Source organism: Gavialis gangeticus, unplaced genomic scaffold, assembly GCF_001723915.1.
Source record: "Gavialis gangeticus isolate Ggan-Ray unplaced genomic scaffold, GavGan_comp1, whole genome shotgun sequence".
NCBI classification, from domain to species: domain Eukaryota; kingdom Metazoa; phylum Chordata; order Crocodylia; family Gavialidae; genus Gavialis; species Gavialis gangeticus.
Window position 1 is genome coordinate 216,424,685 of NW_017729032.1, and position 17,860 is coordinate 216,442,544.

Genomic DNA, 17,860 nt, shown 5'->3' on the forward strand with positions numbered 1-17,860 from the left:
ACGCAGAGGTTGCATTTTCAGACACAGACAGCATTGTCTGAAATTCTCAGCATCAGGCAAGTATTTTGTGGTATCCACCACCCTATCTTTGACAGGTACACAAGAGCCTTCCTATTGCCAGGAGAATCCTGCTCTCCATCAATAAATAGTTCAGGTCTCCTGGGTCACTTCTGCAATAACTCATTAACACAAGTACCCTGGTGTATAGTGTCTGGTTCCACCAGCCCATCTTAATTTTGGAAGGAGTTCTGTTATTGAAGTTGTTCAAGGTAAACAGCTCTACAAACACTACAGCAGTCCCATCTGGAGGAAGGACTATGACTAAATATTGTGGGATGGTCAATTCCCACATCCTAGTACACCTCATCCTACAACGTAAATATACCAAATGTGTTCGAAAGGGGATGCCTACAACAGTGGCAAACACTGAGTGACCCTACTGCAGCCCTCATGCTCACATAGGAAGTTAAGAAACAGGTATCTTTTCCCTAAGATGTTCTAGATAACATGACTTTGTGAATAAAAATGTAATTTAAGAGGACGTTTAATCTGTCAACTTTTTCTGTCAAACTAAGTGCGGTATGGTACAAAAGAAATACCTGCTCTACTTCTGAATTCCAGTGAAAGGTTAGTAGACTAGCTATCCACTTTCATTTCCAACTGTAATATTCATAAAAGATGCAGCATATTTATTCCTGTTTAAGTATTTATTTTTAAACTTCTGTATAAGCAGAGGGTATCAGATCTTGAGGTAAACCAAGGTAGCAATGGGAAGACCATATAGAAAATGATTTAGAAGGGACAGGCAAAGATGCAACAAGATGGAAGGATTGTGCAAGGCATGAGAAAATGGAAGGATCAAGTTAAAAGGCAGCTATAGGCCCTTTAGGATTATAACATGCTTCAATATAATGCAAAAATGTCAGCCAGAAAAAGGGAAAAACCCCATTTTCTTTGTAAAGAAACATAATACCTAGAACCTTCCATACTTCAGAAAAGCAGATGGCCAGCATACCTGTTAGCCCAATTTGAAAAGAATATTTAATATGTAGGAGCTTTTTCCACAGACGGGCCAGATTGTAATCTAGTCTAATAGCAAACATTAGTCACGAGTTAGAGCCACCCTCCAAAATGCAATGATGTGTACTGCATGTCAAAAGGAGTGAAAATGATGCCTCAGCAAAAAAGAGAGAGGGAGGGGGGAAATGTCCCTTGTCTGCCAGGTTGTTCATTATGTATAGAATATTTTCTTGGACTAAATACATGTGTATTAACAGACCCATAAACATCAAAAACGCCATATACAAAGAGCAAAATTCAACGTGGTGTGGAGGGTCACCAATACAAAACATCTCTGCTATTTAAAAGGTAGACACAGGACCAAAGGAACACATAGGACTGCTGCAAAGCCGTGTATTTTAACGCAGAGAAAAAGGCAAAGAAAGATCTTTTAACCATTCTCAGTTTCTGAATTAATGTATAACCATACTCTTGTAGAGCAGAAATGGTGCTATCTGGAAAACCAGATTAAAGTACTGAATTTCCTTATGTTAGGCTCAAATGGCAAATTTCTCCGTGCCGGTCATTAAGGGACCCAATCCTGCAGTCAGTATTGGCGAGTAATCCTTCCATAGCAGATGGCCCAGCTAATGTGAGGTATAATAGCTCCAGTAAAGCCACTGGAATGGTAGGTAACAATTTACACCAGGACTACTTACGGGAATAAACTACTTGCATTAAGAAGGGTTTGCAGGATTATGTTTTATTTGTGACTCATTGCAAACTCTCACAGACTTCAAATGAGGATCAGGATTGGGCCCAACAGGTTTCGAAAAGCTAAAAAATACTGGTCCTTTTTGAGCCTTTAAAGAGAAGAGAAGTCACTTCCTTACAACTGGAAGCAAATATGTTTTAAGCCAAGACAACAATTTTACAATCTCTGAAGCAAGTATGTGCCCGAGGAAAAAAGTTATACTTTTAATTAAAATAGTGACTGCCACGCTTCAGATAAATGCACCTCAGTATCATCTAAATCTTGCCCACAGAGGGAGGCTGAAATCCTTCTACAGTTGCATCTAAAAATGAAAAAGAAAAAAACCCCCCAGTAAATTCCAACTGATCATGCAACATCAAGGTTTGCATGCCCCCCGACCATCAGGCAGCAGCAATATCCATTCATTACAGCCTCCACTCAAATCCATGCCATTTGAGTCTGGATTTACATGCAAATTCTGTACTGCTTTTCATCATGCCCCTAAAACTGCAATAGATTTCCTCTCAAAACACAGCTTTGCAACTTTATGCTTTCTCTCCCATTAGCAAACAGTGGAAATTTCCACTGACGCACACTTGATAACTGAAGAGGTGGGGGATGGGAGGATGAGCTCTTTCAGCATCTCTTTATGTCACTTCACAGAATAGGTATGTGGTCTGAAGACACAAAACCTGCGGAAATTGGGACGTGATTTATAAACATCAGCCATCCTTCCTTGAAAGAAACGAGGCAGCAATCACTCTAATCTGAGAAAAAAAACACATATACAGTACATGCATAAATAAAGGAGGGCCTGCATCAAAAAAATCTTAATTTCTATTAATTTAATTACACTCAAACAAAGCAAAGCAACACAAAACAAACCCCCCTGCTGCAATTCATAAGCTGATCTGGAATTCTGTCAGCAAAGACAAGTGAATGTAGTCAGTAGTGATTATATCATTTTTAAAGCTACAGCTCAATAATGTATACAGCAACCTTGTGTGTGTCTCAATTTAGAGCAAACTACGAACATACACACAAATGCTGCAGCTACTGTTTGTCAAGTGAAAAACAAAACACTTCTAAGTCATAAAAGTATGTGTGGGGGAAGGGAGAGGAAAGGGGGGAATGGAAATGTGGGAGGGAAACTGTCCCTGCAAGCGCAGCTGAGAAACAGGGCTCCAACAAACTCCCTAAGAGTTACCAAAGTCACCAGGGGAGAAGTGCAGGAAAATTCCACTGGTTCACTGCAAGACCACACAGTTATTTTTGTAATTTTGCTCGACTGGAAATAGAAGAGTGATTGAAATACAGGGTGCAGCAGATCCTTTATCAGCTGAAATGGCAGTGCTAAAACAATAAGTTAACTGAAAAATAAGCAAAGCCATCTAAATCAAAGGTAGGGGCCTGCCCTTGCATATTATATTCATTTGCCAACTTTCATTTCTGGCATATCCAGGCCAAGAATGATTTCAATCTTCATGTCTAAAAGGTATTCAAATCTCTCTCTCAAATTAGGATACTCATGAGAAGTAACCAGATCAAAGCTTGCATTTAAATCCCCTGAAAACAGTTCTCAAAACTCAGTGAGACAGTGGTCCAAGAGAAAAGAACTAAGAGGTTGACTAGTGCACAAGATAGTTGCCCACAATGTCTGTAGGTTATAAAGAAGAGGGCTTCACGTTCAACTAGCCACCATCCTTTCACATTTCTATTTCCTGGGGAAGCTTTAATTCAGAAGTAAATTAGACATGCAAATGGGTTAAGTGGGAACAAATTCTAACTTACAGGGTAAGCTACAAAATCTAACAGGAGTGCTTAGCAAAAAGTGCTAAACATTGGGAATTAAATGGGGGTAGCAATCTATCAAAAATAGCTGGGTATTTCTGTTATATTAATGACATAGTCAATTTTAACACCTGAATTACCTTTGTTACCCCTTAAAATTAACGGTATTGAGATGTGAGCACCTAAGTGTCTGCAAACTCAGTGAGATGCCACTGCAAGTTCATGGTCAGAAAAGTTGGTTGCTTGCTTGCTTTTGCATTGGAGAGGACTAATCTGTTTTTGCTCTTAACATTTCTTATTCTTAAGAAAAGAAAGGCTCTTCAGAAATACTACACAAATACTAGTCAGAGCCCCAGCAAAATCCTTACCCTAGCACAGCAAAGAAAGGAACCTACTTGAAAAATAAATGCAAATATCAACCTTGTTACAACAGGGTCTTTACTTCTGCTCTTTAAGTGGAGCTGGTATCCAGGAAAAGGAAAAAACACAAACACTTTCCAGCTATGATGTTCAGTTAATTAATGAGACTAGTCAATTGCCAGGTACTAGAAATACATGACAACTACTGGCACTATAGATTAAAACAAGTGAAATATAGTAGTGTTGCAAAAATCGAAAGAGAGAAAGTAGTGCTGATAAAAACAATCCCTTTAATAACGGGGTTTGAAAACCTAAGAGGAAATGGCTGAGTCTCATTAAACCAAAAGGAATAGGATTTGAGATGCATGCACCAGTATCTCTACAGAAAATGATTACAGGGAGAAAGGCTACACTGGTTCTGTTTGCTTCGTACCTATGCTGTTTATATACAAAAATATTTTAAAAGCCAGAACACTTACTGTCAATATACTGGTGCCAATCTCATCAAACCCACAATTCAATAGTGTCCATCGCTTTTAACCAGTGGATCTGCATAAAAGATGTAAGCAGAGGCAATTACATGCACACATCAAATGATGTTGCCATACTGTGCCATTCCTTCTGAACTGCATAGAAATTACCTCACACAAATAAGAGGCAATGGCTCAGTACATAGATCAATGAAGAAAGCCCCATTTACTGGAAGGCAACTATCAACTTGGTGATATACAGAGTACAGTATGCAATATTTAAGATTTATTGGCAGTGTAATGAAAGGCAGCAGTTAAAACTTCCTTTCACCGATTAAGTTCCAAACAACTGAGGTTGTTTCAAATATGAGCAACAAAAACAAGGCAGGTTGTGTACTGACTGCTCTGTTATGAATAGAACAAGCACAAGCTCTTACATGCAATTTATTTTTACTTTTCTATTTAGACTTCAATCCTTCCAATGTTTGAAGAGTTGAAACCAATGGGACTATTTACCTGCATGCAGCTAAGCATGTTGGTACATGTTTGCAGGATCAAACCCTCAGTTGTATTATAGTTGTGCATTTTTATCGCTGGGGATTTTGAACACAGCAAAGCAAATTGGATGGGCAGCTGTGATTTTACTTTTATAAATAAACAGTATTACTTCCAGATGGCATGACTTGCCAAATGAGGATTTAACACCTCTTGACCAGATGGAAGTAGTACTCTGTAATGAGCTGGTTGTACAAAAAGAAGTTGTGTAAGTAGGGTTTCTGACCTCAAATACTTCATCCCTGAGAAAAAAAACAACAACCCATGAACAACATCCCCTGAAACTTATTTAATAATGCATTTAATGTTCGTATCACTTTAGGAACACTGCAGCTGGTTAAAATGGTCCTTGCCCCAAGTCTACATACTGGGAATGTGTAGCATAGAAATGAAAAGAAGCAAATCCTGCTCATGCCCATCTTCCAGAGCATGAGGCACTCTAGCAGTAGAACTTCTATGTAGTTCTCCCATTCAATGAGGGAAGGACCTATGGAAGCCATAAAGGAAATATCTGCACACCTTACCTACTCATCAGGCTTGCACAGAGGAGAGCTGGAAAAAGAGGGACAGAATACCCTGTCTAGGTGCCCACAACAGTCTTTTCTCTGCAGGAAAAAGAATACAAGGGGTGCAGAAGCTAGTCAAGCTACTCCAAAAAATGGAGTAGGAGCTGTGGAGCAGCTCGCTATACAGGAAATTCCCAAAGGCCAGCTCAGTTACTCTTGCTGCATGCTAAGGAGGATCTCAGCCTGTCATCTGTCTAGTCTCACACAATGAATTAAGAGCAGAACTGAGATATACAACCTAGGTCCTGATTGCTACTCATGGGCTCTATCAGATATTCTACTGATTCTTAAACCCTTCCCCCATCACTGCAGTATCTGAGTATTGCAAGTACAGTTGTAATAGAATTCTCCACCCATACATTAAAAACAGCTCCAAGAATCCAGAACAGCAAAAACAAAAGAAAAAACTTAATTTTCCATTTCAGAAAACACACAGGTTGATGAGCACCTAGGATATACAGCAAAAAAACCCCAAAAAACCCAGAGATTAAGTTGCAGGTGGTGAATAGCATTTGCCATCTTTTCTAAATCAAACTTGGGAAGGATGAAAACCACCAAGGAGGTAGTTAGAGCTGACATGTGATAGTTATAAGCAGGGATCCTGGGTTTTCCCTGGCAAAAAAAATTTAAAAAAAAAATACATCACAAATTCTCTGATAAAAAAACATCAAAATTTGTAATTAAAATGAAAGGTCCCCCACAGCCTCCCTGGCCCTGCTGGTGCCCCTCACACCCTGCCCACAGCCCCACTGGTGCCCCTCGCCCCCCCCACCCACAGCCCCCTCCGGCCCTGCCAAAGGGGGCCCTTGGGCTATTGGACCATGGACCTGAGTCTGCAGCAAAGCAGAGCCCAGCTCTTCCCCTGCTACAGGCTCAGGCAGGGTGGGGAAGTAAGGGGGCAGCTTCCCCAACTGTGCACACTCCAGGGGGGACCCATGCTCCCCAGATGTGTGGAGAACAGGGGCAGGCTGCCCGCTTTGGGCTTAGGCTCCCACCCTGCTTTCCACCCCCAGGGCCTCCACAGCCCCGTGGGTTTGACCCTGCTCTGCAGTGCACAGCAGGGCCATGCAGGAAAGCTGCTTGCGGCTGTGAGCTCCGTGCTGCCCTGGCAATGCATCCACTATGCACGCAGCAGCAGCAGCAGCAAGGGGTACAACCCTGTGCCACTGGCCTCACTGCTGCTGCGTGCATAGGGGATGCGTCGCCAGGGCAGCGCAGAGCTCACAGTGGCAAGCAGCTTTCCTGCACAGCCCTGCAGCACCAGGTTGCTCCTGCCAGGCTGTGAGGCCCCAGGGCAGGGAAGCAGGATAGGAGCCTGAGCCTGCAGCAGATAGTCTGCTCCCAGGTCTGGGGGGGGGCACATGCCCCCCCCCCCCAGGAGTGTCCGCAGTGGCAGGAAGCAGACCCCTCTCCCTGGCCCCCAGACAAGCTGCCCAAGGCTGAGCCCCACTCTTCACCAGGGCCCTGCAGCTGAGCATTGCAGCCCCATCCCACCCAACTCCCTCCCTATGGGGGCCTCAATTTCCTCCCCACACCTCCCTGCCACTTACCTGCAGGAGCTGCTCTCCAGGCTGCCTGGCAGCCATGTACATACACATGCACATGGTACCCCCTGCCTGACTGCCCTCCTCATGCTCCCTCCCAGCCCCTTGCAGGCTGGAAATCTGCCACTGCAAAATCCACAGGTTTCTCCAGTAAAATGAGAAATCCATGTTTTACTCCGTTTTTCCATGGGAAATGGAAAACCTGGATCTCTGGTTATGAGTAACTAGAATTGCATGCAGTGTGTGATGGAACTTACAAATAAAAGAAATGAATCCTGCTGAATGACTATGGAGAGGACTAACAGTTACTGAAATCAAAATAAATTGGATGGAAAAAAATAAACGCCACACAGTCTGATAGTATGATGGCTCTCAAAAACTGCCACACTAAATCAGAGTACTGACTAGGACTCATGCACCTCATCTGTTCTATTAGACAGAGATAATTGCTTTCAAAATACTCAGTGCCATTTCACAAAAATATCATTAGTAAGCAATCTCTTGAGCACAGAGATCAGGGTCAGAAGTGGTATTCAAAAAATGCTTGAATTCCTGGCTGCTACTCTTTGTGCTCCCATCCCCAGGTCATGGATCTCTAGGTTATTAAACCCTGGTTATGCAAAGAGTCTAGTTCATTCCATTACTGCGGCAACCTCTGAACTGCTTTTTCAAAATTATTTCTGGGAGACTATTATAGTAGATCCCCTTAAAGGAAAACAACAAGCACAGCAAAATGTTTTACCTGGTTTCTTCAGCTGTAAAATGTCAGGGCCCTACACAAACTAACAAACTGGCATGACAGGCTATCCTGTATAGTATCTGTTCTGCTAAAGAAAAATCATCCAAAAGCCTTTATAAGCAACATCAACATACCCTGGGACTCAGGGCTTGAGAAATCTGTGACAGACTCATATAATTTCATCACACTTTAAATCAGAGCATGTTCTCTGAAAGTGGTTTTGGAGATCCATTCATTGTGTAATATGTTAAATAGCACCTTCAGGATCTGAAGTCTACCACCTTCTGGATTCAAATCCTAATTCACTCTTACTAAAACAGCTTAAGTTTGTCAAATCCACGAACAAGCACATCCATGTTCAGGAGAGCATAACTTTGCATTAAACAAGAAAATAACTACTGTATTAAGTGGTATTATTTAAATGCAGGTCATTAAGATGAGAACTAAGGACAAGTTAAATTAACAGTGACTTCATTCTTAATGAACAAGTATTGCCTAAAGTAGGGGATAAAGTCAGGAAGCCCAGTTTATAGTCTTTCAGTGATTCTTCTAATACTGTGATGTTGGCTAAGTCACTTAGGTACCCGACTCCCACTGGAAACAGTATTAGAGTCCTTGTACGGCAGTTTATCTACCTATAAAAAGGTAGTAATAAAGATGTTGCAAGATATTACGTGGCCTATTTTACCAAGGTTCTAAAAACCTTTTCCAAAAATGTTAATATTTACAGACCTTATCATGGAGCCACACAAAGCAGTATTGTAAAGGTTTAATTAGTAACCTCTTCCTTTTTGCATTGAAGGAGTGGGAAAATGATTTAATAGCTCTCTTTTTTTTCAATTCATGTTACACCTATAACCATACCTACTTGCGTTACCTGAAATTTACAGTTTTTCTTACATTAAAAGCATCCTATAGATCACACGTGTTCCCTGGGAACTAATTCTCAGCAGCCCAAGGCAGATGTTATTCTTATTAGAAAACAAGAATTTTTATTTCTTTAATTACAAAAAGGCATCACTTGCCTAAAAATCATGATCAAAATAAGAGGAAAAACACCAGAAAGTCTATGTAGATTACTTGTAAATTTTTGGTCCCATTCAACCAATGGTAAAGCTTCCTCTGACTTCAATAAGACCAGGATTTCATTTTGTAGGTTGGTACTGGGCCTCACTAACATTTCCTCATGACAAAAGAATCAAATAGAGTAAATGATCAAATAAATTCTACTTAAACAAGAAATTCTGCACCAAGCAATAGCTCTTCCTAAGAAACCAGAACTAGAAAAAATAAGCAGCATCTCACCCATCACAATTTTGGGTTAAAAAGATATTTTTCCATTTCAGAAATGTTTACTCCAACATGCACATTAATATGGATTATTATCCATCATCTTCCTAGTAGTTCAATGTAAAAGATCAGAACTACACCAAAATCCAAAAGGTACATACCATCAAATTCCTAGGAAAACTATCCCTGTTACAATGTTTACAATAGTTGTTTTTCTAAACTATATCAAGCATATGGATAGCAGTACATTTAAAAGGATGAAAAAGCCATGAATTTGCATTAATGAAGGAGCTTCCTATACCCGCAACACACAAACTTCATTCTGTGTATACTTAGGCTGAGTTCTACCTTCTGGAGCAGTGTTTCCCAACTAGTGTGCTACAGTGCAAAAGTGTGCCGTCAGAAATGACCAGGCATGCTGTGGAATTTTGCTATGGCAATGAGCTATGAAATGAGCTATAATAGGTGAGGATGGGGAATGCCATGGAACACTTTTATTAATGTAAATGTGCCTTGGGCTGGAAAAGGTCGGGAAACACTACTGTGGAGGATGTAAATGCCCAATTCCCATTAATTTCAAAGATAATTGTGGATCTAGATCCTCCATGTCAGGAATGTCAGCTACACAGCCTGTGAACTGGACATGGCCTGCATCTTCCCTGCCCCCTTCTCCCAGGGCCAAAAAAATGAAGGAGCAAGAGCAGGAGTTGCCTAAGCACATGGTTCATATACCCATCTCAACCTTATGCTGCAACAGGAGTAGGCACTATGCTGATGCCTCCTGCAGCTTCTGGCAACTTTACTGCTCCCCATTGTCAGTGCCAGTGGCCATGGGAATTGGCAGCATTTGGCAAGGGGCAGGGGCCAGTGGGAGTGCAGTAGTGACTGTGCTGACAGCTATCCCTGCAGCAGCAGGAATCCACATTAACCTTCTGCTGCCTGCTGTGCCAACACTCCCTTTCGCAGCAGTGACCCTGGTTATGGCTGTGGGACTTCTTGCTGTAACTTCCAGTCACAGCAAGACCAGGGCATGGGCAAAACCCGCTGCAGTCATAATGGTTGTGACCTGCAGACACCTGCAAAAGCAAGGAACACTGTCCATGGACCAGTTTGAGTGCGACTCTTCTGCTCTATGTAAAAATTAGATAGCAGTAAAATTCTCATTTCCTGACGAGGTTTCCTGAATATTCCTTTAATATTCACTGGCTTCTCATACAGCAAGTTTTTTTGTGAGGAATGACAGGGTAATATGATAACACTCAGGTGGAAAAACCACATAATGAAGACAAGTGTCCTACAAGCTGACCTCTAGAAGTATATATTTTCCAGTTTGATTTTTTGCCAGTCAGTGAAGGCAAGACATTATTCTGGCTAAGTTCTCTGGTTGCTTCATCATGTCTGTTACAGTGCATGATTCAGCGTTACATTTCTTAGTCAGAAACTCTGTACAGTTATATATGGCACATAATGACACTTTAAAATATTGCTGAAATCCTTATCTGGATGAAGAAAGCATGAGGTAAAACTGAAAGTGGTGTCAAAACTAAACAAGGTATATGATCAGAGCACTTTACTCTGGGACTTAGAAGAGCCACCTGGATCAAATGCTTCTGGCTCTCCCCATTTTCATGCAAGAGAAACAGAATTGAGGGAGAGAGTAAAAACAGGGAGCATAAATGTACCTAGAAGGATACATCACCAACCATAACAAAGGCAAGCAGAAATCCATTACATACTTTACTGATGTTGCTTTTCCATGTAAACAAGTGCTGCAGTTAGCAGAGATGTCATGCCCCTCAAAATGGATGGGAGGTGGTTGCTCACTAGGACTAGAATCACCAGTGAGATTAAGTCCTGGGTCACACCAAGAATATTTTACCACCCTAATATCACCCTAATACTCAAGATGTCAAAGCATAGCAACAGATTCAGTGTGCACCTTAGGAGCATACAAGCACCTGGAAACTTACCAGGGAATTAACTGTAAGTTTAAAAATTAGTTCTACAGTCTCATGACAAAAACACTCTACATAACACTGAAATATTCAGGATTCTTCTCTTAGTCACAATACCTCCTGAACTAATCCTACTGCCCATTTGGTTATTTCAGAAACAGCTCTGACATAAGGAGAGACATTACATTTAATACCAAGTCAGGGAAAAGGGGGAATAAACAAGATTTAAAATTGCCTCTTAAAGGAAAGATTAGTAGTTTTTCTTAACAAATGTCAGGCTACTGGTGTAGTTTGTTCACTGTAATATTATGAGGAACTACTATTGCTCTTATATTGTATACGTTTAAAAAAAACACCCAAAAAAGACTTCCTTTACAAGTGCATCACAAGTCCTTACAAAACAACATTTGTTACAAGATAAACAACTGGGTTTTTATTTCTTATTCCTAGATTATAATAAAACAACCTGAATGAATTATGGTCCCAACCACAGAAAATATCTGATGGTACATCAATAACACACCATAACTAAGTGATGTTATGCAATACTATCTGGTACAAAAAAATAACCACAAACACAAAAGACCTAAATAGGTAAGTTTTTCCAGGATTCAGATGGCACTATCATTTCAGCTTATAAAGGCTGACTAGTGCTTCCCCTTGTAAGAGACCCTGATGCGAAACCTGATTTAATATTATGTGCTGGGTTTTGCCTTCAGGCTGATTTTTTTTGTGCGTGTGGTTAAAACAGGTTTTGGCTCATGTTAAAAAAAAATATGAAGACTTTTCTTTGAAAAGCTCCCATGCTCTGCAGCAAGGACTTGAGATTTGGATGAGCCAAGGTTATGTAGCAAACAAGGCAATGGTCTGCAAGACACTTCACTTGTTGCAGAAGTTAGATGTTTAGTAAAAGGACGCAAATCTAATTTTTAAGGAATTGAATGATGCCCTGAAGAACTGGAACTGGATGCCCCCTGTCTGCCACAGAATTCATAGATGATGGCAGTCCAGTCACTTAAAGCAAACCTCTAACAGACAGTAGTTGCCCATTGTGTTTTCCTGGTGCCTGGCTTGAGAACTTAGGTCTGATTTGTAGAACTGCTAGGCGCACATACCTGCTACTGAAGTCAGTGTCATCCAGTCTGCACTTCAAACATACTGAAAAATTAGTCTTAACAGTATATAGCATTTCATGTATTTAGGTATCTAAAATTGAACTTTCAAAATCAATGGTAAGCAACATGAATTTTCATGTGCATCCACTCCCCACCTGTAAGGGATTATATTATCCCCTCATTCTGTAACAGTGTTGTGAAAGTAGTTATGATGATGATGATGCATTATGTTACTGTGATGTCAGAAAAGCCTTGAGGAAATTAATAATTCTGTTTTCAGAACATGGTTTGAATAGTGGGCAGTTAATAAAGCACAGGCCACACAATGAATGGGGGGGAAAAAAACAAGATTTTAAACAACAGCTCATAAGGGAGCACCATCCATTCTGGCTAGAAAGAGAGGCAGGGTTCTTGTGGGAAACTAGTATGCTGCCACCTAATTAAAAGCTGTATCATAATGCATGTGCATAAGGGGACTAACATGAGATTGCAGAAGCAACCTTAATTCTGGCATTACAAACCTTTGTGCGTGACTTTGCAATCTTAATCGTGTTCTTTAAAATATGTTTTGTGTGTGTGCAATTCCATGTGGCACTAGAAACATGCATAACAACTGACAGACGATGTAGACTCTAACCCTGATGAGGCCAATTTAATGGGGCCACATGCTGGAGCAACTACCTATTTGAAGGAGTGGGCAATGGGTTAATGAGTGATAATTCAAGCAGCAAGAAGGAAAGGTGGAGGTAAGCAATGGCAAGTACTACTGCTTTGACCAGTAACATGCACATCATGCCGGTTACAAGGCTTTTTAAAACTGATCGGGATCACCTCTCCTACTTCACAGAGGAGAATAAAAAAAGGTCTTTATATGTGGGAGTGAATCTGTCAGCCCTGGGGAGAGAAGTTAGGAGTGGTCATGCAGGTGAAAAGTGCATCTTTGGTAGCATATGACAACTGCTAATATGCAACCTAGCCAAAGGTTAGTCTGCATGTTGACTGGCCATCAAGTTACTCTTATGTATGTTAAAAGCAATAAGAAAAGTGGGTATCCAATTGTGCTTTTGACTACTGTACACAACCACAATGCAGTACTGGTTGCCTAGCAACATTTCTCAAATCGTTTCTGAGAGGCAGCATTCACTTCAGAGGCAGGGCTCAAAGAGCAGCAAAACCCAAAGTTGAGCAATGAAAGAGTGACTGAAGCTCTACAATATGCTTTCATTGGCGCTATATAAGGAAATTCACATTCAATATAAGAATACAGCCTATCATTTTTTTATGAATGTGCGTTTATCAAATCAAGTTGTTACTACACTCTCCTCAGATTATACCAATAGTCATAATTAATTTTTAAAAAGTCATCAGGAAAAACACCCATGTTTGCCATGACACACAGCAGCTAAAAACTTTGTTCAGACATTGTGAGGGGGAAGAGGAGGGAGAACTAGTCTTGCCAATTAGTAATTGACTCTGGTTATGTGACAAGACTTCTACCAAACACCCTAAAACTGACTTGGGGGGGGGGAGGAGAATATAAGATATATATATTCCCCCTCTCCAAGTGAGGGGCATCCAAGCATCCACATTGAAAAATGCTCTATATCAGAGGTCTCTCTGAATACAGCTCATTAAGATAGCCTTGAAACAAAATTCTTTTATAATACATGATTTATGATGTACAATAAAGCTAACCATGTAGTAGATAAAGATATAGCACTGCACAATTTTTATGCTAATAACTACAGGACACTTACCCGAGTGACCAACTACCTAAATAATCAACCTAACAGGTACATGACAGAATAAAACAGTTAACTTCACTTGCTAAAGCATTCTTAAAGGAATGTTAAAGACTTTTGAATATACCATACCCTCCTCTGGTGTGACATTTACTGTGCTTGCTGATTTTATATGGCAATGATCTTTCTCCCAGGTTTTCCAGATTCCTCACAATTGCTCCTCTCTCCATCAGAGCCTCTACAGTGCGCTTCAGTGTAGCAGCTGTTTCAGGCTTTAAAAGAAAAAAGAAGTAGAATAACAACTAGGTATATGTCTAAATTAACAAAAATCAGTTAACAGCTGGTTAAGTATCAGAGTCAACAGAGAAGTAACACAACAAGCCAAGACTCACAAATATACTTAGTTATATTTTAGCAAGGTGTCAAATACATTTTGAAATAGTACAGCTGGTTTTCTACCTCCAAAATCAATTGCAAACTATTACCAAGTTCAGTGATGCCGAATTAGAACCCCAGCTGCATTGCATGGGTGGGCGGACAGGAATGACCAATGAACTTGATTTATCTTTGCCCTCCTACCTGTACAGCCATCTACAATAGTGCAGGTCTTGTTTGGTATTTTTGTGACCGTTTTTTGAACTGGAGGAAGTCAATGCATAGGCCAAGAGCTTATTTCACATTTCTGCAGATCAGCTGGCATTTGAATTGAGTTCCTGCATTACAACATTTTCTCAATACAATGATTTTTCATAATTTGTGATGTTCTCAACACACTATCTGAGATGAGTGCAAGTGGAACACCACCAATTTTGGTTGACTGCAAGTAGCACTGATCAACAACAAGCATACTTACCTGATCATTTCCATTATGCACGTAAAAACCCCCATGACCCTTCATTATTTTAATTCATGCCACAGAATTTCATAGCTTTTATGTATGTTTGTAATTTGAACTGAATTATTTGGTTTTATTTACAACACAAAGAACTAAAGAAGGACAAAATGAATTCTACTTCTAACAAGTGCTGGTACTTCTCCAAGAAGGACACAACTAAAAAACATCAGGTCAATGAGACTATTATTTCTGATAATTGCTTGTCAAGATTGATATGGAGTTTTAGATCGTGCCAACCCCACTTCACCATTACTTTATGAAAAAGAATTAAAAAAATTTAAAAGAATGTTTTGAAAGTGGCAGTAAGGCAGTAATATTCTCAGCAGTTAAAACAACCCTGCTGTTTATCACACACTATATGATGCTGGTAGCTAAACTGAAGAGCAGCACCATGTTGTTAATATCAAGTTTCTGGATGCCTAACACAATAAAAAAAAAATCGAGTTTAAAGCTACTTTTAAGGCACCATCCCATATCAAAACATGTTCCCATGGTCATGTGTTTGATGAGAGGGCAACAATTGTAAATAAGAAAGTTACAAAATATTTAGCAAGTTTCAAAGTAGTTAGCATTTAAGCAATGAATTTAAGTAATTGCTCCGTCATCATCATCCAGGCATTCCTTCTTGGTCTAAAGTAATAACTGTTCTTCAATCCCTCCGTTATAATCATGAGCAAAAGTTAATTGTCTGCCTCTCAAAGAGAGATGCGAAGTCTTGGTTAATAACGAAGACTGTGGAATTTATCAGAAATATTAACAGCAGTTAGTGAACATGTACTGCAACAGCCATACTCTACCATTCATGACTAGGATGATTTGCACCTTAGTTCATATTCACCCTAAATTTCTGGGTATCCCTTCCATTTTACCAGAGGTATAGGGAAGTATGAAAACACTCCCAAATACATAGTAGATTCACAGAACAGAAAACATTTAGCAGGTGTTGTTTCTTTGGCAGACCTAAGACAATCTGAAACTTTTGGTTTTCCTTATAGGTGTGCAGACCTACAAGGTTTGCATGACATTATCCGTTGGATGTTTTCAAAATTAAAAACCTAGCTAGCATGTTTAGTCAATCTGTAAGGTGCATCTCTACCCTGCCTTCTGCCTAATAGTCACAGTCTGGACTGAGAAGAAATTCTCACAGATCAATGCAGTTTCTTTTCCATTCCCCAACATGCCAAAGGGATTTAGTTTAAACTGTTTGGGAAATCCCTTTTCAAAAAAACTGAAGTCTAGTCAATTATAAATTGCAGAGAAATCCTTGTCCTTTTTCAGCCTGTGTGTAAATGGTGTTACAAAACCATGACTGGCACCCAAGACAACCATTCTTGCAAGTAAGAGGAGAAACCTTCACCTTGCTAAAGCTTTTCCGAAGTTCAGAGGAATCAATACAATGAAAAATATTATTCCTCAAACCAGGGTTGTTAGTTGTAGCTGTGTTAGTCTAAAAACATACGCAGGCAAGGTTCTTTGGGTAGGTGTGTTATCTTTTATTAGACCAACTAAATAGATTCCTCAAACAAGCAGATGCCAAAGATACGTCTAGCCTCAATCTGAAAATGTGGAACAGAGTTTAAGAGGTCATAAAATACCTAGTAAATTATATTCTGCTAAACTAAATGACAGTTTAAATAAAAAACGTAGATGACATTGGTTTAAACATGTTTCCATATTCCTCAATTTATAAAAAAAAAGACAACTGTCCTACTACAATCCAAGCTTGCCGAGGCCTTGTCACACTTGTAAGATTTGCTACAGTGAACTAAGAGAGGTTCTCTAAATGAAGATGGTCATAGAATATACAACTTAAAATCACCCTAAAGAGCTACACTTTTTCAGGTGTCATCCCAGACCCTCCACAGTCCAACAACTTGAAACCAAAATCTCTAATGCTCTCTGCCTGGGCAAAGCTCAGAACCAGTACTTTTCCACCCTAATCCTCTGCTAACTGCCTTACAGTCATGTAGTTCTTCTTGAATTCTTGTCCTTCCTGGGCTTTCCCAACTCTGGCCTCTCTTACCTCTCGAATCATTTCTTCAGTATTTTCTTCAAAGGATCCTTCTCATCCTCATTCCTGCGTCTTCTGGGGATCTGAAAAGGATCTGTCCTTGAACCCCTTTCTCCTTCTTTATCCCTTTTGTCTATGCGTTTCTTTTGAAAGCTCAAAATGAAATTACTCTCTCCACATAGATTACACAGTTGTCTCTCTCTCCTCCAAACTCATCTGTTTCCTTCTGACAAAACAAAGTTTGGCCTATTCCTCTACCGTCCCCTCATGGGTGTCAAGCTATGAATTCAAGTTCAACATGACAGAGCTCTTAATCTTGTGCCATTCAATCTTTTTCACAACTCCCTCCTTAAAAATAACCGTTGGGCCTGTAACTTTGGTGTTACCTTCTGCGTGGACTCTTTCCAGCTCCTCACATCTAGGTTATATCTAACTCTTGCAGATTATTTTTGCATAACGTCTCTAGGACATGACTTTTTCCTGTCACTACACAGGTAAAATGATCATCTAGGCTATTCATAGCCATTTGGAAAGCTACTGAAAATAACATTTTCTTAATCCTTTTCTTTGTCTACGGGTCACCTCCCCTCAACTCCCATCCAGTGCCATCCATCTAAGCTACTCTGGTCCTTTTCACTACGATTCCTGCCTGTCATCTCTTATTCACTACGAAGAACTTGGCTTCACTCACAGGGCACATCCACACATGCAGGCACATGTACTGGCAGCAGATCAACTAGAAGCAGTACAAATTTGAGCCAGGGCTTTTTGCCTCAGCGCATGTGCCTGGACATGCACTTCGTTGTGGGGCAAATTGTGTCACCTGTGCCAGAATAATCTTGCCTGGGTCATCCCAGATCTGCAGCCAGGGGGAGCTAGAGCCCAGGGCCAGCACCTGTGCTGTCCCCAGCAGTATAAAAAACTACCGTCCTGACCACGCAGTACAAAAAGCTGCCCTGTCAAGTAGCTCAGGGATACTTGCTCTAATGGGCCCCAGCCAATTGATACCTGGGGATGCTACCCCTTGTGCCAGCTGGACTGCTGCAGCAGCCCTGAGAGTTCCCTGCACCCTCT

General features: G+C 40.5%; 1 protein-coding gene across 1 annotated transcript in view; it reads right to left on the reverse strand.

Annotated features, from left to right (window-relative positions):
• The window catches only part of MRPS6 (mitochondrial ribosomal protein S6), a 76,730-nt gene that overhangs the window by 6,864 nt on the left and 52,006 nt on the right, over window positions 1–17,860 (reverse strand). The window contains exon 2 of the mRNA XM_019524492.1: window positions 14,013–14,152. Within this exon, the coding sequence (XP_019380037.1) occupies window positions 14,013–14,152 (140 nt within the window). The remainder of the gene's footprint in view (window positions 1–14,012; window positions 14,153–17,860) is intronic.